General features: G+C 35.2%; 1 protein-coding gene across 1 annotated transcript; it reads right to left on the bottom strand.

Moving 5' to 3' along the window:
• Positions 1–1,903: 1,903 nt before the first annotated feature.
• LOC130223514 (peroxisomal succinyl-coenzyme A thioesterase-like) lies at positions 1,904–24,331 on the bottom strand. The gene is made up of 13 exons (XM_056456356.1): positions 24,277–24,331; positions 19,602–19,703; positions 17,884–18,059; positions 12,188–12,437; positions 11,701–11,800; positions 11,360–11,550; positions 8,940–9,103; positions 8,651–8,770; positions 8,464–8,546; positions 6,583–6,676; positions 6,417–6,497; positions 2,959–3,100; positions 1,904–2,339 (listed from the first exon to the last, which is right to left on the bottom strand). Exons 1-13 carry the CDS (start codon positions 24,329–24,331, stop codon positions 2,218–2,220), a joined length of 1,680 nt encoding a protein of 559 aa, XP_056312331.1. The 3' UTR covers positions 1,904–2,217.
• Between the last annotated feature and the right edge of the window lie 412 nt (positions 24,332–24,743).

Here is a 24,743-nt window from a genome sequence, read left to right on the forward strand (position 1 = left end):
AATATATCTTTATATTTTTAAACATTAAATAAAAAAAACCCTCATATCTTTCTATAATTGATTGTCATTTTACAATGTCACTACAACCAAAACCAAATATTACGGTAATGACTTTTCTAAATTATACAGTACACCTATATATCAACCTTTGTTTGCTGTGGGGGATGTTTTCATCCAAAAAAATTATCATTTTACAAAAAAGCATAGTTTCTGCCTTCTATATGGAGTATAGTGTGTGTGTGAGACCTTTCCACACTTATATTGATGTGTCTGAGAAAATCAAAATAAGCTGCTCAGCTCTCAGAACATAGTAAACATAGTAAGTGTATTTATGCACACACACTATAATCTTCTGCTTTACTCCTCAGACTTCTACAGAATATACTAAAATTTACCTCACAGACTATACAAGCCAGAAACTTTTTTGCTCAGGCCTAAAGGGTTAATGCTACCAACTGATGATCAACAGGCCAACTCAGTTTTTCCCGCCTATCAGAAAGTATGCTTTGATCGACAGTGTCAAATGAAGCACTTACTGTAGATCAAGCATTACCATCACTGTTAGTTTGCCTGAATCTGTATTTAGTGAAATATCGTTGATTTATATTTATGAGGGCGCTCTCTGTACTATGATGTGGTCAGAAACCAGATTGAAAGTTGTCTAAATATTCCTTAGAGTTTAAGGTTAAAAACAACCTTTTCAATAATTTTGCCAATGACGGAGATTTGAAGTTGGTCTGTAGTTGCTCAATATGGTGTTATTCAGATTGCTCTTTTTCAACAGGGGTTTAACAATTGCAGTTTTAAGGGAGTTTGAAAAAGTCCCAGAATGAAGTGAAGCATTTTCCACTTTTAGGATATCTGTTTCTAAACAATTAAATCATTTTTAAGATTGATGTGGGGAGTGTGGCAAGACTGTATGATTGATGTTTTCACAATCAGTATGATCTCTTCCAAAAATTTACTATCAATTGTTGTGGTTGATCCTGTCTGATGTCAGCACAACTTGGTTGATTGAATGAGCTGATTGCCTTTCTGATATTATTATGAGAAAAGAAATGAGCAAACTCTTTGCATTTGCAACTCATACAGGTTAATTATACAACAGTAATTACATCCAAAAATACCATGACAGTCACTCATTCAGCGATTCACTATTAATACAAATAAAACATAATTTTTATAGCAAAATAAGTCATGAGTCAGGTCTAATCTCATTAATTCCCTCACTCTCAGTATTGTTTTCGTCTCTCAGCTGTAGATCCTTTCTATTCACAATCATTGCCTTAACACCTGCCTTCACTCGTAGCAAATTAGCATCTCTATTTATACCTGTGTTCTCTGTTTCAGTGTCAGATTGTTATACCTTCTAATAGTACGTAATGGTGTCTCTGGAGCGTCCACTTACACTCAGCTTTTTGTAATTTGTCCTGTCAAAGTAAGTCCTGTCTTTTGTGCAATAGTGTATGTTCTCAGCCCTTACCTGCACTCTGCTTTGTCCAGTGCTCACCAGCTCAGCCTGCTCAGCCTTCTCACCAACCAGCTCTGCGGGCTCCCTCTGTGCTCACCCGAGTCTTCGTAAGCCATACCAGTGCTGCGCACAAGCCGGAGCCCAGCATTTGGCCACCTGCCTTTGTTTGACTGTGCCTAATTAATGGTCCTTATTATTCCCGCACCCCTGGTGTGTTGTCTGATCCGTTACAAAAACTTCCAAATTATTTCAAATCCTCTGGATTGCATACATATTTTTCCTGTTTAAAACACTGATTCTCATAATCATAATACTCATTTTAGAAAACAGACATTTTTTTTTTTTTTTTAATCAAACAAGTCCAACTAAATTTGAAAATGAAATGATCTCAAATTATTATTTATAATTGTAAGCAGAGGTAGATTGTGATTACAAAAGAAGAAAATGTGGTGTGTCAAAATCATCTTAAGTGTCTTTCTCCGCAAACAGAACATAATACATTTATTTGGCAGTGTTACCATAACCCTGTAATGATTCATTTCTATATATAATTATTACAATAATTAATAATGCATTATGGCATGTTTCCTCTACAAAAGTATTACTTAAAAATGCACTTAAGATCCTCTTTTATGCAGTACAGATAACAAAGTAAAATGTAACATCAAGTACTGGCAGCAAAATCATTGCATTTAACAGCATTTTGAAATGAAGTTGGTCATAAATCACAGTTTCAAATGAAGGAATTACAATTTGGCATTAACGTTTGAACTGTAGAGGTGTTCTTGAAAAAATGCTAAAATCTTCTCCCATGAGTCCTCTTGAGCATATGCATGTGGTTTAGTTTGTCCACCCCATAGCATGACAACTGCAGAAACAACATTCAGATGTACATTCAAACAGATACATGCACATTTGAGATTTAAAGAGACGCATCACTAAAAAATTATAGTTGACATTATTCACTCTCCCTCCATATGTTTCAAACCTGTATGAGTTTCATGCTAGTGCAACATGTGGATTTACTTCACCAATATTACATCCCACATCGGAGACTCTTCATATATAAATGGCAAATTCTAAATACATACCAGTGCCCTTAGCTGTTGCAGACATGTTGTCACTTCCCTACATACACTGTTTACTTGCGTATGCCAAGCCAGCATTTGCCATTGTCATCTTGCAATACAGCGTTTTTTGCCATTTTGCAGATATTTGATATTTGCAAATGCAGATTATCCTGAAAATGTTGTTGTGTATAATAAAAACTGTTAAAACACAAAAACTATTCCATTTTGGCTACCTCATTATCATGTATATAAAGCCATATAGGATATTGAATATTATAACGGCTATATTATGTTCATTTGAATGGAAGTTCCCTAATTTATAATTGCAGCTCATAAATTAAACGTAGCTGTCATGTGAGGAAAAAAGTGTATATGAATACTGCAAACAGAACCCAATAATGGATTATGTATGCTTGCCTTTCTCCTTCATTTTATGCAGGAGGAAGTTAGTTGCTCTGAAGTGAGGTGTGTATGGAGGTTCAATCAGATGACCAGCGTCAGGGTATGTCAAGACAGTCAGCAGGTGTCGATTTCCTGCTTTATTCATCATCATCTCCATCTGTGTGTAAATAAATCATATCAAGGCTCTAATTCATTTCAAATGTGTGAACACTATACAGTCAACTGTTACTTAATGTCGGTAGTAAACAGAACTTTTTTGGGTACCAACATTCATCAGAATATCTGATGAATAACATTGGAAGAATGGTGGAAACCTGTAACCAGTGACATGCATAGTAGAACATACTAAAACAAATACAAAACAAATACAGTAGAAGTTAATGGTTACAACGTCTGATAGATGTCATATTGGTAATGTCCATACAACGTCAAGCTGTAATATCATTAGATGTTGATATTTAGCTGATTTTAGGTTGGACATTGACGTTGGCCTGACTTTGGGTTCTGAGGTTCCGATTTTTATTTCCAAACAAAATGCAACTTCACACGATGTTGGAGTACAATGTCAATCTGATGTCATGTTGATGTCCTCCCTTCAACAAAAATTTATCAAAACAAATCCACCAAGGTACATACACATTTATATTTTTTTGGTTAAGTTGATTTTATCTAATTAAGAACAAAATATATTACATAAAAGATTTTTTTCAAACAAAAAAAGTTCTATTGTCTATTGTTATTACTGCTTTACATGAGCTTACACAAATCTTTTTGAAGTTTAACCATAAATTGAACAACATTTTCAATTTGGACAAAAAAAACCCAAACAAACAACAGGGTTCCCACGGTCATGTAATTTTTTGGAATATGGAATTTCAAAAGGTCTATTCCAGTCATTGAAAGTCAAGGAAATTTTTACATTTTTTGTCCAAGTCATGGAATATCAGAAATTTTTTTTTTCATCAATTTAAATTTAACTTGCTCCTCATTAGAGACGCACCAATCGACTAGCCAGGTGAACTGTGAGCAAGATGCTCATGTACACAGCGCTTTAAAAAGATGTGATCATAACAGTCATGCATGTTCGCCGAACATGTGTTTACTTGGGGGTATAACAATACAGATTTCTCGTGTTTGGTTTGGTTTTCCGGTCACTGTTTCGATACAGTATATATGATATGCTCAGTAAAAAAGTTTGAACTGTCAAATAAAAATAAAATCAATAAAAAAAACTCAAAGTAAAATACAATACAAAATGAATAAAATATAGCAAACATACTATTATAATAACATACACATTAAACTAAACAGTGCTTTTTAGGTTTTTCATGAATCTAACAGTAATTTTCCTTTAACTAAACTGAACAATATAATCAAATGTAATACTGCAAACTGTAAATAATCTTCACTGTATAATTCTATAAAGGTTAACCATTATTGAGCTACAGGTTTAGGTCAAAATTATTAGCCCTCCTGTGAAATTTATAATCTTTTAAAAATATTTCTTTTTCAAGTGATCTTTGAGCGAGGAGAGAGGAAAGTTTTACAGTATTTCCTACTGATGTGACCTTGTGCACCGAGGCTTCAAAGCACGGATAAAAAAAAAACACGATACATGATACGTGATCAGTGACGCCCAAAGCTTCCATGTGACTGCTTTTGATTCAAAGGCACCAATAATTAAACTAAAATACAATAGTAATTTATAGCAAAAAGTGTATTACTGTATATAATATATTTTTGACAACTATATGTTAATGAATGCTAAAAGCATATTGTAGTTAAATGTGTAACATATGCCTGGGAAGTAAGCCGCACACCCTAGCCTAATGGTACGTTTTTACCATAGATATATACACTAGATATCGCATACGGATCCTGAGCATGCATCAATAGTGCCGCCCCATTTGTACAGTGCTCCCAGGACAAATGTCATTCAACCGCACTAGTCAAAACCATAGCCAATGTGGAGATGACTTTAACGTTGTGTATGGGTGCAGTAACGGGCATACAAAGAAAACAAAGCATAAAGGCATAACTTTTCATAGGTAAGATTTCGTTTTTTACGTTTTTGTATGTTATGAACTTTTGTGCTAAAAAAGTAATGTTATTGTTGATGACACAGTCACTGCACTGATCATAAGGCAAAGTAACATCACCTTGCACTAAATACTAGGATTATGCTAGTTTTGTTGAATAAAATCAGAAAACAATGTAAATAAAATATGACAACAAGATGCTGCAGTACCAGAAACTGGTATTTTTGTCTGCTAAGTAAATAAGTCATTCATAACAGAATTCATTCACAAATGAATCGCTCCCTCCATTAAAATGAGAAGTGAGTGTGTTTCAGGACTTGGATTAAATAAAATTTAACAGGAAAGGAGGATAATACATTTCCATGCATACAAACAAATGCTCTTTGTCAGCAATGCCTGTGCGGTCACTTATCCATCAATGTAGAAAAGTGATGTAAAATTATAATTTTCGTGATTAAAAAAAATTACTGATCATTACATACTGATCACTGGTAAAACTCCTGATCATAGATATATGTGTATATAGCTGGCTCTGGAGAGCCAGTCGTCCACTTCACCTTGGTCTCACATTTAATTCAAAGGAGCGGTCCCCTGTACTAAAATGGCGGCTCTATTGACACATTCCTTCCAATAGACAAAAGCATAGGCGGCATCTAATGTAAATATCTATGTAGTTTTTACTACAGCGCCAAATCTGCGCCCAGTGCTGCTGGCAAGTGGCAACGCTAAAATGCCACTGCTCTGGGGCGTGTTATAGTTACGACTGAGCACGCCTGTTTTAATGAGGTGGAAGAAATGTTCCATGCATAAACACACAGGCATACATGGTTCAAAATGTCTGTCAAAATGAAAGTGTGAAGGGATACATTGCCATAGTAGCCGACATGTAATTTCAGCACAGTAATCCAATTCCGCAAACACATTAACTGACAACTTCTTGCCTTGCCTACTTGCCAATGGGCCAATGGAACCGCCATTATGGTGCGTTCACACCAGACATAGATGAAGTGTTATGCGTGAGTGAGTTACATGTAAAGTCAATACAAAGACATCCTGCGGTGTTTTTCGCATGAATGAGGCGGCGCAAATGATGCGATTTGAGCGAATGTTGCGCACGATTGAGCGTTTCGGCATTTGACGAATCACAAAATACAGAAAACTGTTAGTTAATGGAATTTTTTACAGTGTGGCCAAAATTCACGGGAAATCTGCATCAAAAAAAAAATCGCAAGGTCCTCTAAATATTGCACAAAATTTAGCATTCGCAAAAACAAAAAAACTGGGACTGCTCAACACAACAGCTGCTTGTTTTTCTATTCATTATAGGTTATGGAAATTCAGCTTTTCATTCAGTGAAAGTCAGGGTATTTTACTGAAATAAATAAATTAACATACACACATAAAAACATTCATACAAGCATACAAATGACTCACATCTTCAGCAGATTCGACGGTAGCCCAATTCTGATCATCAGTACCATTCACCAACAAAAGAGGACACTTTATTCTCCCAACCTGAAAACAGAATTGATAATAAAAAACAAACAAACAAACAAACAAACAAAAAACGAAAAGAAAAACATATTGAAGTCAGACTTACGTCTACTTTCAGAGTTGGGTCTGAGGGAATTGGCAAGATCGTGTTTCTGTGTACTAAGTGGTTGTCCTCATTCACTTGTACTTTATCCTTAAACCTGCAATGAGCATTAAAATTGTGTGTTGCTGTTTATCATTAGGACCAGTCATTCAAGTGCCTGAGATGAGAGGATTTATTCACTTTATGAAAGAACAATACACAGGTCGGAAACATCTAATACCATTACAGAAATCATAAGATGTGCCATCTCTTGTTTCAGTAGTTTATTAGATGCTTCAATCTGTTAAATTTACTTGTTAAAAAAATCTGTACACACAATGACAAATAAATATGCTGAAGAAGTTCATTCAAATACTCAGAATACTAAATATGATTATATTAACCCTTCTATTATCCTTGGGGTCAATTTGACCCCATTCAATGTTTAACGGATGTGCATGTATAATTAACAGTGTTTTTTTGCTTCAGATTGAATGACTTTTCCTAATTTAACTTGGTAAACATAAATTTAGGATGATATTATTTTTTCGATGCCCTGTACACATTTTGTAACATCGGTGTTCTTTGGGGTGAATTTGACTTTAAATAACTTTTTGGGACCCTTTTATGACAGTACGGTGCTAAAAAATTTACTAGATTCTGCAGGACGTGTATTGTTTTACCGATAATGGGGTATATGCACACAGACTTTTAAATTCCGTCTGCCAACCTTTGGGCTTCCGGTTAATTGTTATCCCATACTAAATCGCCGCGTTTAAGATCCGATTTCTTAAAAAAAAACAAAAAAACAGTAATCTTCACTGCCTGGCTGAGATACGTTATAAAGTGGGTATCAGACCAAACAAGAAGCACTGCATTAAATTATATTTTTCCATGCCATGTTTTTAAAATATGGAAATTAATTTTACCCCAGTATTACCAATGGAATTTGTGCTAGCCTGCTGCCAATGATGGTGCCTGCGTTTAAATCTCTTTTAATGCTTGAACATGAATGCTTAAGTCTATGTAACTAAATATATTTGAATTACATTACAACATCGATGCTGTAAAAGAAACTGAAAATAAAAAAGCTTTCACCGGAAGTTCATCATTGGCTGAAAAACACTAGCTGTGCATATAGCCCATTAGAACAAGCCAGGGGAACTACAACACAGAAAGTGCATTTTTAAATATACAGCATATATTTAAGCCATATGGCTTTCTTTGAGCAAGAATGGTGTAGATCACAAAATTCTGGCATACACCAAGTAAGGGTAATATTGGCAGTGAAACCACAAAAATCATCTGATCAAAGTGACAATGCAAAGACCTTTGTCCACAAGTAAATAAAGTGCATAAGAATAATTGTTTTCCCTACACAATAAATGCTTGTTATAAATATGATGTTAAAACTTAAATCTTTAAAACTTTCGACATTCATAAACAGCTACGTTAAACACTGGTAATATTCATAAAAGTAATAATGGGGGACTTTACTCAGTCTCATTTACTTTCCTTCGGCTAAATTTCTGTTTTATCAAGAATGCTTTTAAAAAACCCTGTTTTTTGTTGACACAGCCCAACTAACTAGAATAATACGCTATGAGTTCACGCTCCTTTTTCTAGCTCCACTGCTGCTGAGCAATCACCATCTTGTTTGATTTTTTTTGGACAGCTCCAAGCCAGTCACCAGTGATTCGCTGTTAGAGTTCTGATCTCAGAAACTTGCAGATGACAGATACAGTTTTGTTGCCCATTCTTAGTGGGAAAGTAGCCAACAACAATGTTGTGTGCACTGACTTGTGCAAGATTTGTAAGGCTGACATTTGCAACTTCTTTCACAATTCAAGAAAATACGAAGTGAAGCTCAGTCAGATTGTAAATAAATGTTTAGCATTCACTTACTTTTTTATGTCCTCAAAGACTTCAAAGAGACATTTATCAACAGGAACCACATGACTTCCACTGATACACACACAGCACTGGGGCTACAAGCAAAAGTACATGTTTAAAAAAAGTAAAATAACAATCAACAATAAAAAGCTACATTCAAAATACTGTACATATATAGCGTATATGTAGGCAAGTAAACCTTGATGACTCTTGAGTAGGCAGTCATACTGAATGTGATGGCACTTCCAAAACACAACCCAAGTATCGCCATCTTGTCCTTCTGTACTAACGGATGATTTTGCAAGATCTGGTATGCTTTCTACAGGAACACACACATACACACAAATAAAAAGTAAAAAGAAATATCTGGGAAAGTGGGAAACACACACAAAATGCAGAGGTTATGAAATGAAATTACAAAAGATGATCCAAGAAAGCAGGATCAGCGCTAAAGCAGGAATCCAAGGATGTCAACATTTTAAATTTACCTCAAAATAAGTACCATCAACATCAGTCATTTTCAGCTTTGCTGGAGCGAGATATTCAAGTGCCATGCATGCAAAACCATGAGATGCAAGCAGAGCAGAACGATATTCAATCAATCCACCACCTCCTCCCCATAGGTCCAGCACACCTGGATATGGCCCAGGGCCTAAAAAAGACACACAGCAGATTATATAAAAACCATTTAATTAAATTAAAGTTGTGATGTAATGGACACACATGCAGATCCTTCCCTATTTTGACGGAGTGGAGGAGAAGAACCTACAACATTCTAAAAAAAAGCAGAATGTACTAACAGGAGTTAAAAAATTCTGACATTCTGAAGCACAGTATAAAAAAACTTAAATTAGACATTTGAAAGCAACACTAATCAAAATTAGAGACACTTTCACATCCTCCCAATTACTGGTGTTAAGTAGTAATTTCTTGTTTAATTGACAATACTTTGTATACTGCAAATCAGCTTCAAAATTGAAAATGGTGAAATAATCTGTAAACAAAGAAATGCAAATAAAAAAAAAAACTACTGTAATTTAGTAGTTTTTCTCAGGAATTGTTTTTTTACTAAGTAGTTTTAAAAATGTTTACTTTAACTTTCCCTTGAGTACATTTTTAGTGCTGTATTGGTACTTTTACTCCACTACTTTCCTTGAACCTGCAGTCACTTGTCATGATTGCCATCGATCTATGTTGGGAAAGATTGCTGGCGAACTACTGCCCTGTGAGGAACTCCAATTCCGCTTTGCACACAGAATCATTTTCTTTTCAGCTTAGTCCTTTTATTAATCCGGTGTAGCCACAGTGGAGTGAACCGCCAACTTATCCAGCACATGTTTTACGCAGCGGATGCCCTTCCAGCTGCAACCCATCTCTGGGAAACATCCATACTCATACATCACACTCATATACTACAGACAATTTAGCTTACCTAATTCACCTGTACCACATGTCTTTGGACTGTGGGGGAAACTGGATCACGTGGAGGAAACCCACACGAACGCAAGGAGAACATGCAAACTCCACACAGAAACGCCAAGTGACTCAGCCGAGGCTCGAACCAGCGACCTTCTTGCTGTGAGGCAACAGCACTACCTACTGCGCCACTGCGTTGCCCACACCGGATTCCATTTCCATTAATCACACACGCACACACGGAGTATGTCATGTGGATGTTTTGCTATGTTGATGTTTCAGAGCCTGAGTCTTCTTTGAGTTTCGTTTGTTTGTTCTGTTTATTTGATACTTTGTAAGCCTTCACGAAGACCGTATCATTAAAATTGCACTTGAATCCTACCTTTTGTCGTCTCATCACCACATTGTTACATCACTACTTTATTTTTTTCTTGGCTAATGGGATTAGAAAAATCAATACTGTGATTCCTGCATGTCACTGATGAGAAGATGACGAATGTTTACTGGATCATGACCGAACTGGCCTTTAACATCCTGCAGGCACAAGATCAACATGACGTTAGATTGACGTTGTACCTCAACGTCATGGGGACGCTGCGTTTTGTTTGGAAATGAAAATCGGTTTGACGTCAGAACTCAACGTCAATGTCCAAACGTCCAACCTAAAATCAACTAAATTTACCGTCTAATGATGTTACAGCTTGAAGTTGTGTGGATGTTACCAATAGGACATCTATCAGACGTAGAATTTTGGTTGCCATATCTGACAAATAAATGTCAGTTTTTGACATCAATATGATGATGTTGGCTTGAAGTTTGATTTTGGTCACTTTCCAACACAACCAAATATCAACGTCATTTGACGTTGTTATTGGTGATTCAAAATACTGCTGTCCTTAGACACTGGCTAGACATTGAATTTTAGTCACCTGACCTCACCACCTAAATCTAACCTAATATTAATGTCTTATGACATTGTGTACCTACTGGGCAATAACTAAATGCACTGCAGAATGTTACGTTTACACACATCGACAAATTACATGTAAATGCATCAGCTTTTTATAGCGTAATACTCACTACTTACTACTCTTAAGTACTTTTAAAATGGCTTTGTTTAACTCATACTTTGAGTAATATTTACAAAAGATACTTTTACTCGCATTACATTTTTATGCAAGTATTGGTACTTTTATTTAAGTCGGGTTTTTTTAGTACTCTTTTCACCATCATGCAATAACTTGCTATGTTGAATCAATCCTGTTGATTCCTTCAAATAAAAAAAATGAACTTCCCACACCCCTTATTTCAGTTGACAGCTGTCATTTAAGTTAGTTAGTAAATTAAAAAATAAGTCTAGGTTTTAGTACATAACCCAACCTACTTTTCACTCGGACAGTTTGGCCTTTCGTGACTATTACCAAGGAAACAAATAAATAAATCTTACATCTTAGAAGAGGCATATTTAAATTTATACATGCATGAATTTTACCTGGCGGAAGAAATAAAGTTCCTAGAACTCCTTTCTCCCTTATGTTCACTCTCTGTACACCCGGTGCCATGTACCAGCGCTCTGTGACAGTTGTGGCCAGCGATGAGGTCTGATTGAATCCTTGAGATAGATGCCCATTGTAGACTGAAATGTTAATCACTATCGGTGTGAGTACATTTGTCTTGCGCAACCTTAAATAAAATAGGGCAGGAAAATAGAAGAAGGTGTAGGAATAAACATGACTTTTGCCTCACATTTTGAATTTATTTGCGAAAAAGGATATTTAAACTTTTGTAAAACAGGCTGACGACTGAATACACCATCATTCTACAGTAGGTTACCTGAGTGCTGGTCGACTTCCTGGTACAGGCCTCAGGCTCCACAGCAAACCCATCTGCTCTTTGCCTTCATACGTGCCTCCCAAACTTTCATCTTTTGCCACTGTTTCAGCAGGATACATGTAGTCATAAGGTCATACATGGATTCTGGACCAGTGTTTTAGGTTATTTATGTTTAATTCTTAAATTTAATAGATCTGATAGGGGTGGAACATTCAGCTAAATTTAATTTAATATTATCTCTAGTTTGTCAAAACAAATTGTGTAGCAACTGTACAGAATGAGCCATTTTTATACAAGCAATGAATAGAAACAATCTGAGACTGAGAGTCATAAGTGGATAAGTATTTGAAAGAGAAAGGTGTAAAGTGTTGTACAGAACAGAGTTTTTCCATTGCAACTTTCCACACTCTTGGTAGTTTATGTTGGTATGGAGTATGTTTACCATGGGAAATTTTTAAAGAGTCATGCATCAGATTGTTGTACACACCTGTTACTGTTCCTTGTTCATCACTGATATAGTGTCCAAAAGCCTCCCAGAAGTCTTTATCTTCAGACTGATGTAGAGAGTCTAGCGTTACCTCTTGATTTGGCAGTAAATTCTTTATGACAACCTGAAACTTTTCATCCACCAGTCCTCGACATGGCTGAACAGTTAACAGAGGACATCTCCTACTCTCAGTGCTCACAGTTCTAGAGACAAATAATTGAGTTACAGCAACGTGTATGTCTTGTTTTCCCTATTATACACACCACTGTTAGAAATAAGCTTCCATTCACACTTTGGTTTCTATCAGTGGCAGATATGTTTAATAATATATCTCAAAACTAAGTTTGAGACAAAAAAAAAACTTAAATGAACCCTTAAATTAAAATTGATTTAAAATGCAGAAACATAAAGCAAGTGATTTGTGACTAAATCATCAGTTTACATACCAAATAATTCAATAAAAAAAATTCCAACTCACAAATCGAAAATCTCAGGAGCACGCCAGCATTGTTAGGGAGTAACTTGTTACATGTAACAGCGTTACGTAATTTAATTACAAAATAAAAGTAACAGTAAAAAAATGTGTAATTTAAATTACAGTTACTTATGAAAATGTTAAAGATTACAAATGGGGTTACATCTAAAAATTTTCTTTAAAAATCTGGGATATGTTGAATGATATTAATCTGTTGCTTTGCCTGTTTTTGATTTGCACGATGCCTTCTGCTAAGGCCATTTATTTAAGCGGTGCTATTCTGATGCTTTTGATTTGCGGCGCACCCACGGGTGTAAGTCCCAGGGGGACCTGTCCCCTCCCATCCAAGGGTTGTCCCCCCACCTCAAAAAAAAATATATATATATAAAAAAACACAGCACTCTCTATTGTGAAAAATATATGTGTACCTAAAATAATTGTCTACGGAGATTTAAAAAAGCATTTATCATTTAAAATGTGTTTAGAAACATTCCCTCTCCCCTTCCTCACAGTGGTTTGGCCCACTGCCTACCAGCTTATCTCACACGCACACACACACACACACACACACACACAAAAGTCAGGTGTGCTGCTGCTGCTCAGTTAATGTTGAACTTCAGTAAGTAAGGTATTTAATCCACCTTAAATAAAGCGATTCTCTTCAATGTAGTTAATGCAGACTCATTCATAAATTAGTTGCGGCAAAAATGCTAATTACCGATGTAATTGTCCACGAATCTGCTGTATTAGCAGTTAAAATCACTCATGTAGTTAACGTATGCTTGTTTACATTAGCTCAGGGCAGTAGTGGACATTTTCAAAGTGTGTGAATGTATAATAATAATTATACATTAATATAATTATTAGTCACCTGTTTCTAATGGTCTGTCTCTAAAAGTGAGGGGGACGTATCCCCCCGTCGCCCACAGTTGCTACGCCCCTGCATTAGCTTGTTGCAAAGTGCACTGCAACTAACATGCCAAAGCTGTTTCCCAGGCATTGTTTCAATTGTGACGAATTGGCATAATGTTAACTTAACATTACCGACCACAATTAGCATATTGTTCAGCTGTGTATTTGCTAAATGTGCACTGTGCTACGTCCAAACTAACTGCACTGGATTTTTTGTATAATCAATTTCTATACTGTTCTTAAGTGACTCAATTAATTTGAAATTAAAAATTTCCTTGTTTTTATTGTTGTGATTATATTTATGATAGCATTACATTCTTTATATTTTCCCTTCATTTGGGAGACAATTCCAAATTTTTGGAGCATAGTCACTAAAAGAATGCCGCCAGATTGCATCAGATTTACAGAGTGAAATTCTAAAAGTCGAGCGCTAGAAGAGCATAGCAAACGGTTTGGATTATATTTCGATAAGCAGTGAGAAATGTAAGAAGGTGTCATGTTGTGTAGTGCCTTATAAATTAATTAAAGTATCTTAAAATGTATCCTTTGGTGCACTGGTAACCAGTGTAATTCTATTAATGCTGGTGTGATATGTTCTTGTTTCTTCAGTTTCATTAAAACTCTGGCTGCTACATTTTGTATCAGTTGCAACGTCCTTATAGAACCTTTAGGTAAACCAATATAATATTAGCACTATTTAATTGACTGTGAACAGTGCTGTACTTTGATGGTTGTTGGCTGCAAATATGATTTTACTATTTAGAATTTCCTATCAATACTTTTCTGAGATTATATTATTAATGAGAAAGACTGAATGTGCGAATATAAAACCAACTTTACTTCAATGATAAAATGACAGAGAAAAGAAAAATGGACATAAGATCATTTTTCAGTGCACCTAAACGCCAAATACAAAAGTTGAAATATTAAGGCAATTTGGCTTTGAGAATGAGTGCTTATGAAAATACTAATGTCACATTATCAATCACAGGCAAAGGAGAAAGAAATTATTGAGGGATAGGCAGAGCAGGGTCAATCAGATGTACAGTGTCAGGTAAGGGTGTTGTGCTTTTGTTGAAGGGATAAAGACAATTCTTTTGGGGGTGATTTTTTAATGTTCTCGGAGTTGTGGCTGTTTAGCAGGTGAACCTCACAGGCTCACTGATTTAATATATGGTCTGTCAATTTAACAAGTGTAAACAAGTTAGTTATTATGAATATGGAAATGTCTTTTCCTGCATTTATTCTGCTTTGGGAGTCAATTTGTTGACTGTAAACAACACAACAAACAATGCAATAAATAGTTTTGTAAAAACATTTGCTTTGTCATTGAACCTGAGAAAAACTTTGAAAACAACCATAATGACGTAGCCTCCATGCTATAATACGAATGATAAAACCATTTTTAAGTGTGGGGACATATCTTTATAAGTACAATTCGACTGTATTATTTGTGTCCTCTTCAAAATATTTTCAAAAAATTGCTTATAAGAAGCCCCCCCCCCTACTGATAAATCAAATTTTCAGCCATGCGCACACCATGTCTAATCCTCTTTGCCGTTAAAAATCAAGAGGAGGCATCTGCAGGTATGTAAGCTAGCCTTTCTTTGTTTTATAAAAGCAAATGGTTTTTGTCATTATCATGAGTGTATGGAAATAAAAACAAACCCTTTCATTTCCAATGATAAATTATGACTCACAAAGTTATCAATTTGTGAATTTCAGGGCACCAACAGACTCCTCTGGCCAAAGCGATTTTATCACATTAACAGTGTAGCTAGTTTAACTACATTTCTCAGTAGCGTGGCAGTAGCGTCGCTACTTTATAAATCAAATAGCTTTTCACAGTAGCGAAGCTATTTTATTAGTGAAGAAGCGCAGTAGCGTCCACACAAGCTTCATTTAACGATCGCGGATCAATAGTGTTTTAAATGTGTAACACCTGGTTTTATCAGATTTTTTGTTTTTGCTGTTATGTACTATAATTTATTTCTGTTTGGTACAGCATATTATTTACAGTAAATAATTGAAATAAACAATTCTGCCTCATACGTTTCATTGGCAGTTCTATTGATCACTAAGATATGATTAACTTGGATTTAAGTTACTTCGATTTAAAAATGAAAATTGCAAAAACAGCTTAGATGTATTTTTTTATTGCAAATGCCACAACTAACTAACATTTAGATTTTGTAACAACAGTAAACACTTTTTTGTGATAAGGCTCGAACCAGCGACCTTCTTGCTGTGAGGCGACAGCACTACCTTCTGCGCCACTGCGTCGCCTGTACTTTAAAATTAAATTAATATAATTTTAATTCAAGTGATGAAAGATTTTGAGATTCCAACAGTAAACAGAGCTACTGAAAGGTGTAAGGTGCTTGGTATAAATGCTTGAAAATGATTCAGTTGAAAATGTCCATTAGAAACTTAAAAGTAATCAAAAAGTAATCAGATGTAATTAGTTACTTTACTTTTATAAAGTAATTGAAAAGAAGTGTAACATTACATTTTAAATAGAGTAATTTGTAATCTGTAATCTATTACATTTCCAAAGTAACTTCCCCAACACTGCTCGCCAACACACGTAGATTTCAAAATCTTCATTGAATAATGCATTTGTTTAAACAATTCTGGTTTGTTTTTCATTCACTAACTTTGGATAGGTTCAGCCCAAACCACATGGAATCTGATCTTTTCAGTTCTGATTTGTGCCACTTTCATATGTAGAATTAAATCAGACACAGATCTGATGTTTTGCAATGCGACCGCAGTGTAAACGGTTATGTAGGATTTAATGTGACTTTTAGTCTTTGAGCAACATGCGTCATTCTGTGCTGCAAACATCATCTACTCAGCAGCATAGTGGAATGGCACACAGGGCAATTATTTTACCAAAGAAAGTTGGTTGTTCATTTTGAAAAAAAAAAAATTTAAGGCAAAACTGGCGCAAGAGACTTTTTCTTAGGTTTCGAATGGCGAAATACACAATAGTAGTAACGGGAAAACCCTTTACATTTCATTACATTTCCACGGTTGTCTGTGAAAAGGGCAATAATCATATTAAGCATAATTTGACAACATGCTTACGGTATACTATTCACATTGTGTGCATAATTAGACATTTTGTGCTGTCCGTAATTGTACTTTTGCGAATGCGGGTCAGTTTAAGAACTTTATCTGTTCACACTGATATTGGCCACATTTATAAAAACAATGTGAACAGCTATGCAAAATCAGATCTGAGAAAAAAAATCTTATTAAAGCACTAAGACTTGCAGTGTGAACCTTTGATATGGCTTTAGAAGTCATATGTACGCAAGACCACTTTTATGAAAGTATTGTGCTTCTGCATCCTTTTTGAAGCTGACACACTATTCAGTATCTGTAACACATTACTGTCTATTCATAACTGTGGTGGAGAGGAAAGGCAAAATTCACAAGCTTTCCATCAAAATGGCACATTTTTTGGGAGTCACAAACTATATTGGTAACTAATAAAAAAAATAAACCAATAAACAATTAAATAACAAAAAGGCAATATATGATTCTGTAACAGAATTTTTTTTATTTTGATTACTCTTTGTAAGAAACATAAAAGAAATAACTACGTTACCTGACTGGTGCTAACATGATGAAACGTCCGATAAGAGTAGACCAGCGCTTTATCTGTGATAATAAACTCATTACAGAAAATCAAACTATTCCTGAAAAGAAAAAAGTTACATAAATGTGTTACTTCACTTCTCCAAAACTTTACAACAAAGCGGAATGTAGAATAAAACAAAACAAAACCACTTTGAACATTTTAGCACGCAACTTTTTTTTTGTAAATCCCAGTTGGAAGGAGTGTTTAAAACTGCGAAATGTATCAAGCATATAAGTCCAAATTATTGAAATGTTACCTTGAGGGAATAAGTCCTTAAAGTACAAAAAAATTAGGTAATTTTACTGTCGTTCACTATAAAGTCACCCGCAGTAATGAATGAAGATCTGCAGTTCAGCAAGGGCTACTGCTGCTGATGAAACATTAACGTTACCTTTGGCACAGATGTCCTTACAGCAGCAAAAGTATTTTATAACCCTTTGAGGAGCCAGGGTATACATGTTTTCATCTAAATACTTTATATTCCGAAAAAAAAAAAAAACCTTTAAAATCAAAGTTTAACATGTTTATTGTTGGGGGACAGATCACAATAACTGCAAAACAAGCCTGCCACCATCACAAAGATAACTTGTACAAATGCTTTAGCGATAGATTGCAATGAATAGGGACATTATTAGATGACAACATAACTTAGTTACGTACCAAATTGATGTCGTTCCGGTGTTGTAGGGACTCCCCGGCCAAATCGCACTCCACTTCGCGCACACATGCTGCAAATATAGGGTTCAAACCCGAAACTGTTTTATACTGTACGCCTACCCTTGTCCCTTCCTGCTGACCATTGAAACGATCAGGGGGGAGTTTGCAGACTGATCGTCCTAATATACAGATTCACATACAATATTCTGATTCGTCCAAATATACAGTGAAATAACGTCACTCAATTGATCTTTTTCGGTAGTGAATTTACTTGTGAACTCTATAACATATTAGACAACATATCAGACAGTGTAGCCTAATTACGCAATATGATAATAATTGCCTATTGTTTAATATTCAGTTTATATCCATATAGCTTACTAAAATAACTTAACTGCAATTGAATTGGACGTTTTTGTAAATTAAAAATATACACAGTTGGATCAGAGAATGATCCTATACTCTATGATTGAGAGAGGTTGTGTGAATTTATACTTAAGTTAAATCAAGGCGTTTATAAAATATATGTTTTCTTTCTTTATAGACATGTAGAAAATATACATATGTGTACATCTGTATCTGCTATGTGTGATGCAGGTCCTAAAGTTTTAGGAATTTTATGAATGAATGTATTTAAATAGTTCTTTATGCTGTACACTCAACATGCTTTAAAACCATATCAGTGGGTTTTCTCCTAGTTGTACGTTATTACGTAAATCTGATAAAATTACAAAATTATGAAAGATGATAAAATTATACTTATTTATTATTTAAAAATATGTGCATTTGTAATTGTTGAAAAGGTTTGTATTAAATATTGTTTGCAATAATTTGAAATATTTTCACATTTTCAAATATGAACTTATAATATGAACTCCAAATATGAACTTGATCATATATGTGATTTGCATATATTGCCATAAATGAAACTGCAAGTGACCACCAACATTAAGTTCACATAATTAATCCTTTGTGTAAAACACATTCTGAAAAAGTTGACGGTTCATTTCGCTGTGGTGACCGCTGCTATATAAAAGACTAAGCTGAAAAAAAATGAATGAACGAATGAATGAATGTTTCGATATTTATTTTAATTGATATACCTGCGTGTTTGTGTATAAGCATGAGTGCGAGTGAAAGACTGCAAGCTGTGTGGGACATTTCGAGGGTATGTTTAGCTGTTGACACCTTTCAAAAACTCTGTTATTCATGTTACACATCAATAATTTTCCTCTATTTGCATTGGCATTGACTTTGTAAAGTAACTTACTGACGCAAATTGGTTACTTAATTCTCCTTTTGGTGTGATCACAGCATTAGATGTGCTATCACTGTTTAGTGACTTAATGTTCCAGGAAAAATGAAAGTATATGGAAAGCATAGAAAAGCTTGTAGAAAACCAGGAAAGACTGAGGGACTGATTTAAACAAAGAAGTGCTGGCTGACTTGTGAAGCTACAGCTCTGAAGTGATCTCATATGCAGCAATCCCAGCAGCGTGAAATTGGCTTGAGATGCGATTGAATTAGTTTTAACAGGATCACTGTTTTTCTGTTGAATTTTCTCAGACATGTCAGCAATAACCCAAAACTTTTGATGGTGAGATGCACCATCATAGAGACTGAGTCCATCTCCATGCCAAGGATGTATATGCTCTATTCGGGGGAGAGCTTGCTCTTTATTTATTGACTAAAATCCACAATTGACTGAAATGTAAAAGCACCATGTCCCTGAGCTAAAATCAGACAGTTATCAAGATAATTGAGGATGCGAATGCCCACCATACAAAGAGGTGAGAGGGCATCCTCCATGCCTTGGTGAAGACCTGTGAAGACAGGGCAAGTCCAAAGAGGAGGGTTTTTGTACTGCCGTGCCCGGCCCTCGAAGGAGCAACATATCGAGGAAAGATCAAGACTTGGAAATACATGTCCTGTTTGGAGAATTAATTATTTCTTTTCCTGCATTGAGCTCGCAGGGGCAAGGAGTAGCTATAAAGGCTACTTATGCTGGCAACTTATTGACAGTATCTTTGTAAAAATGGAATGTTGTAAACAAGGAAAACTTGTAATTCTTTGCAGAATGATTGATTAGTTTGTGATCTGTTAAATTCTGAGCTCAAGAAGCTGACTAAACTAAAATGCCATAGCACTTGTGTCGTTAACCCACCAACTCTTTATTTGTAAAAACATCCCTGTTTTAAATCATCTAAATAAAAGATAAAAACTATTTAAATAATGTAGAATAATATATTATATTCAATATTAACAACATGAAAAATTATATGCCCTGATGTTCTTTCAAGCAGAACCACCACCACAGCATGTCACATCTTTACATTGTTTTCTATTTGCCGTGGATATACACGAATGGTGCTAATGGTGCATGTGAACTCAAAGAAAAAAAATTGGCCGTGACGAGGTGGGCTTCTTATCTGGTGTGTGAACCTCTCCAAGTCTTTAAAATCTCTTTTTCAAGAAATCAAACAAGCTCTGTTACTCAACTCTTCAGTGTATTCAGTATGTGGCTTGTTGTATTGGATGTTGTTCTCCGGTCTGACATTGTAGAATGAGAAAAAAATGCTACGTCACGCACATCACGCACGTCAAAGAAGGCTTACAGATCACACCCACTGTTTACATAATTGACCCTTTGCTAAGCCACACCTGAAAACTGCCACACACCAATCGTGGATTAGCAACCTCATATATGCGCAGGAGATCTGTCAAGCTTTCGGCCGAGGGAAACAAGTCAAAACATTGTGCATATGGATTGTGCAAATCTGATACGCGGTATCTTAAAAGTTTGGACAGGGTGGTGGAATTTTTTTTCTCTTTACAAAACCTAAAACCCAAGGGGAGAAATACCAGCGTGGATCAAGCTGTGTGAGCGGCTGTAAAAGTAGCACTATCCAGTCATATTTCCACCTGTTTCAAGCTACGAAAATTACATATCACTGAGGACTTGCGATCAATATACTTCACCCGCAGCTGTTTTTCAGTAATTTATAACCCTCATGTCCATGTCAGAGTTACAATTCACCATTGTTTTCGTCGATCTTTTAGAGATTTAATCATTGATGACGTTGTTATAGCAGGTTAGGGCCTGCTTTTATATTTGTTGTCGGATTAATATTTGCTGTTAGGGAAAATCTATTTGTTCACTTCTGCTATTTATACTTTGATTTGCATTTCAATTTATACATTTTTTTCCCACTTCACTGCAAATTAAAATAGAAACAGTATAAAAGCACACAAACATACTGACAGTTATAGGTACTGTACGGTACTGTACATTGTTATAAGTCAATGATGCTAATATTTGGCACAAATCCATCAATTTTCCCTTTCTGGCTGTTCTTTCTATGAATAAATTATGTAGAAGCACTGTCCATGCGTGTTTCTTTGTCTGTTTCATTGTACAACAATTAGTCTATCAGGCTTTTTGACTTCAACTGAACTGTTGAATGGTCAGCGTATAAGGCAGCTAGGCTTCAGCTTCGATTTTGATTAAATTGTTTTCTAATCGGTTGCGTATTATGTTGTGAATATATTATATCCCTAATTATATCCCAGACACCGGCGCATATTGTAGTAGATGTACCAGGCATGAAAGCTTGACAGGCGTAACCGTGAGGGTGGGGCTTAGCGAAGGGTCAATTCCTCAACTATGTTTAAGAGCCAAAATGAACTACACGAAAAAAGGAAAAGAAATAGAATTATTAAAAAATATTTTTTTAATCTGGAATTTGTTTGAAATAATGTTATTTGGGTTTGTTTTTTGATGACCTTGAAAACATGTTTTAAAAAGGGGAGCACAATTTCCACAGTAATATTTTATGTCGGTGATACTAGGGTATGGTAATTTTTTATTTTTTTTTAAGTAGTTTAATAATTGTTTTAAGTGCAAACACTGTACAGTACACAAAGAAATCAAGCCACATTGTTCCAGAACTAAGGGTCCACAAAATATCATAAAATAAAAGGACCAAGAGTTAATATACAACAGCAATACAGGACATAGAGTAAAATGATTTATAAAGGGGCGTATTAATTAATGTGTGAGTTGGTGTCTTGATTCCTTCATCCTGACACTGTTGTTGCTTGTTAATCAGACAATGCTTCTATGCTTGCTCTTGGTGCCAACTGTGAAAATAATATCAAAAAAGGCAATCTGAAAGATTTTACAGTATGTTTAATTATCATTATTGTCTCAACATTTGATTAAAATGTGTAACAACTTCTGCCAGTAACTGGTCATTCACTCTGCTGTGGTTAACCCTGAAATAAGAAGAACAGGGAATAAGCCAAAGCAAAGTGAGTGAACTTTTGCCAGTTCATCGAAGACCAAATGATACTGGGATATAAGTACCATGTTTAATTAAAAAAATTCTCCAATTATGCAAAGTATAATTAAGGCATTAAAAACATAACCAGCATCACCCTATTGTTTTAAATCTGCAACAAAAGGACGATGGAATTGTGCCCATGCCCCATGAAGAAGACATTATATTTACTGTGTAATGGTAATGTAACAGGAGAAAGTTAGAAGGGAAATCTGACTCTGTAGCAACTGAACAGGATATTACGTACATTAATATGTGTATTTCATTAAAAATATAAAACGAACATGGTTAAATGAAATTTGTGCTTGAGCAAAGACAACAAAATAACCATACACTAAAATAAATGTGTGCTGTTTGTTCAATCTATTTATTTAAAATGAACTGAAACAACAAATTTCTTTGTGGGCCTAATTGTTTTAAGTTCAATCCATTTAAAATGATCAAAAAATTAATAAATTAACTTCATTACTTTGTTGTCCCAACACAAATTGGTTGTGTTGAACCCAGCATTTTTTTTACAGTGTGTGTATGTTTCATTAATCTTACCATACTTTCGTACAGTGCATATGTTTTGAGGGGGAAATGGGGGAAACGGGTACTGAATTCACAATAACACTGGTCCAGTTCTTCTTCTTTGATGTTTAACAGCAGTTGGCAGTCCAGTTTACGCTTTCTTCTTTCTATTTTTAGCATTCAGTAATCATCAGCGTATTAATGCCATCTGCTGGTGACCATGATCCGAAACACTTTCCTTATCAAAGTCCCTTCTCCCTCCTAGCTCTGCAATTCCTTTTATATCATACTTCTATACATGTCCTGGACATTATACTGAGTTTTAAGTTCAGGAGTCATGTGAACAATTAAGAGTAAAGTTCACCAGTTGTCCAATCCTTTATTTAAAAGTCCTGTGTTGGATCAGTGTATACTGAGAAGGGTAGTGCGAGTGTATAGATGCTATGTGATCTTATGTGTGATTGAGGAAGTGATACTAGCTTCTTGGCGGATGCCTTTCCAGCTGCAACCCGTCACTGGGAAACATTCATACACTCTCATTCACACATATACACTACGGACAATTTAGCTTACCCAATTCACCTACCACATGTCTTTGGACTTGTGGGGGAAACCAGAGCACCCAATGGAAACCCACTCTAACAAGGGAAGAACATGCAAACAAGGAAATGTCAACTGACTTAGCCAAGGCTCAAACCAGTGACCTTCTTGCTGTGAGGCAACAGCACAACGCACTGCGCCACCGCACCTCCCCTTTTTACTTAAATTTGTAAAAACTAATAAGTTAACTTAATTCCTTCATGTTGTCCAGACACAACTCGGTTGTGTGATTGTGTTTTAGTGAATGAGTCTTTGGAATATCCAAAATAATCTGAATTCAGCTAAAAATAAACCTGATTTACAGATCATATCTTATACGGTATCAAAATAAAATGAAGAGTTCAGATGAAAAACTTTCAATTTAGGTTCAGAAGTTTCATTTTATAGATAATGAAAAAAGTTATTAGCTAGTAAATAAAATAACTTTTTTTTTTAAAAATGTCACTTTAGACAATTCTTTAGTTTTTAACAAGGTAAATTTTCTTTTGCATCAAAACCAGCTAAATCCATTTGTGCTTTTTTTGCAAAAACCTCTAAATCCACACCTATTGGGACAAGACACTGTTATTAGTTGACAAATCATTAAAGATGCAAATAGAAATGACTTTACCAGACATAAAACACATTACACAAACCACCGAAAACTAAAAATACATAAGTCTGTCAAGTAAGTGACGGTTCATTCCACTGTGGTAACCTCTGGTAAACCAGAGACTAAAGGAAAATGAATGAAATCTGTCAAGTAAGTGCAAAAATCAATAACATTAATAAATCTTGACATTAATTAAATCCTAACAATCTGTTGTCATTTCTGATAATTGGGATTTAGATTTAATGTAAGTAGAATGATGTAAACATTGCAAACATTCTAAACTAAGCTTGGTAGATTCAAATAATGTAGTGTTAACACACTTTTAGAAGCTGTCATTAATTTCATTCTCACCATATTCAAGGTCTTGATCTCTTTTTGGTCTCTTGTTTATCCTCAAAGCATCCATGTGGGATAAAAAAAAGGGCATCTTAACTACAACTTTCGTAAAACGAAGATGCAATTTTATTGTATAGTAAATCGGACTTATTTAAAGTAGCATCACTGCGCAAAAAAACATTATGGATGCATGTTACACTTCCGATTGTACAGTATGTTTTCTTTTTCTTATAATGCAGAGAGTTTTGAGGTAAGGAACGTTTTCACTTGCCGTTCAGTGACAGTCGGACAGGCTCATCCAATTCATCAAACTCCATCTTTTAAAATCTATATTGACGATCTAAGTCTCCTCATAAAAGCCAGTGTATCAGCACGCTGCTACATTGAAAACATATGATTCGATTTGAGCCTTCTGGTTTATTCTCGGGACATAGCGGCTTTTGCTGTCAAAGGCAAGTGGCATTTAGCTTTTGCCAACAAAC

Source organism: Danio aesculapii, chromosome 4 (genome assembly GCF_903798145.1).
Source record: "Danio aesculapii chromosome 4, fDanAes4.1, whole genome shotgun sequence".
Classification (NCBI taxonomy): domain Eukaryota; kingdom Metazoa; phylum Chordata; class Actinopteri; order Cypriniformes; family Danionidae; genus Danio; species Danio aesculapii.

What these genes read in the sequence shown, in the direction of transcription:
- LOC130223514 (XM_056456356.1), bottom strand. Translation starts at nt 24,331, where the DNA reads ATGGATGCTTTGAGGATAAACAAGAGACCAAAAAGAGATCAAGACCTT. An exon ending in GGAAGTCGACCAGCACTCAG is followed by an intron (nt 11,551 to 11,700) that starts GTAACCTACTGT and finishes ATTTTATTTAAG; the next exon opens with GTTGCGCAAGACAAATGTAC. An exon ending in CCGTCGAATCTGCTGAAGAT is followed by an intron (nt 3,101 to 6,416) that starts GTGAGTCATTTG and finishes ATTTACACACAG; the next exon opens with ATGGAGATGATGATGAATAA.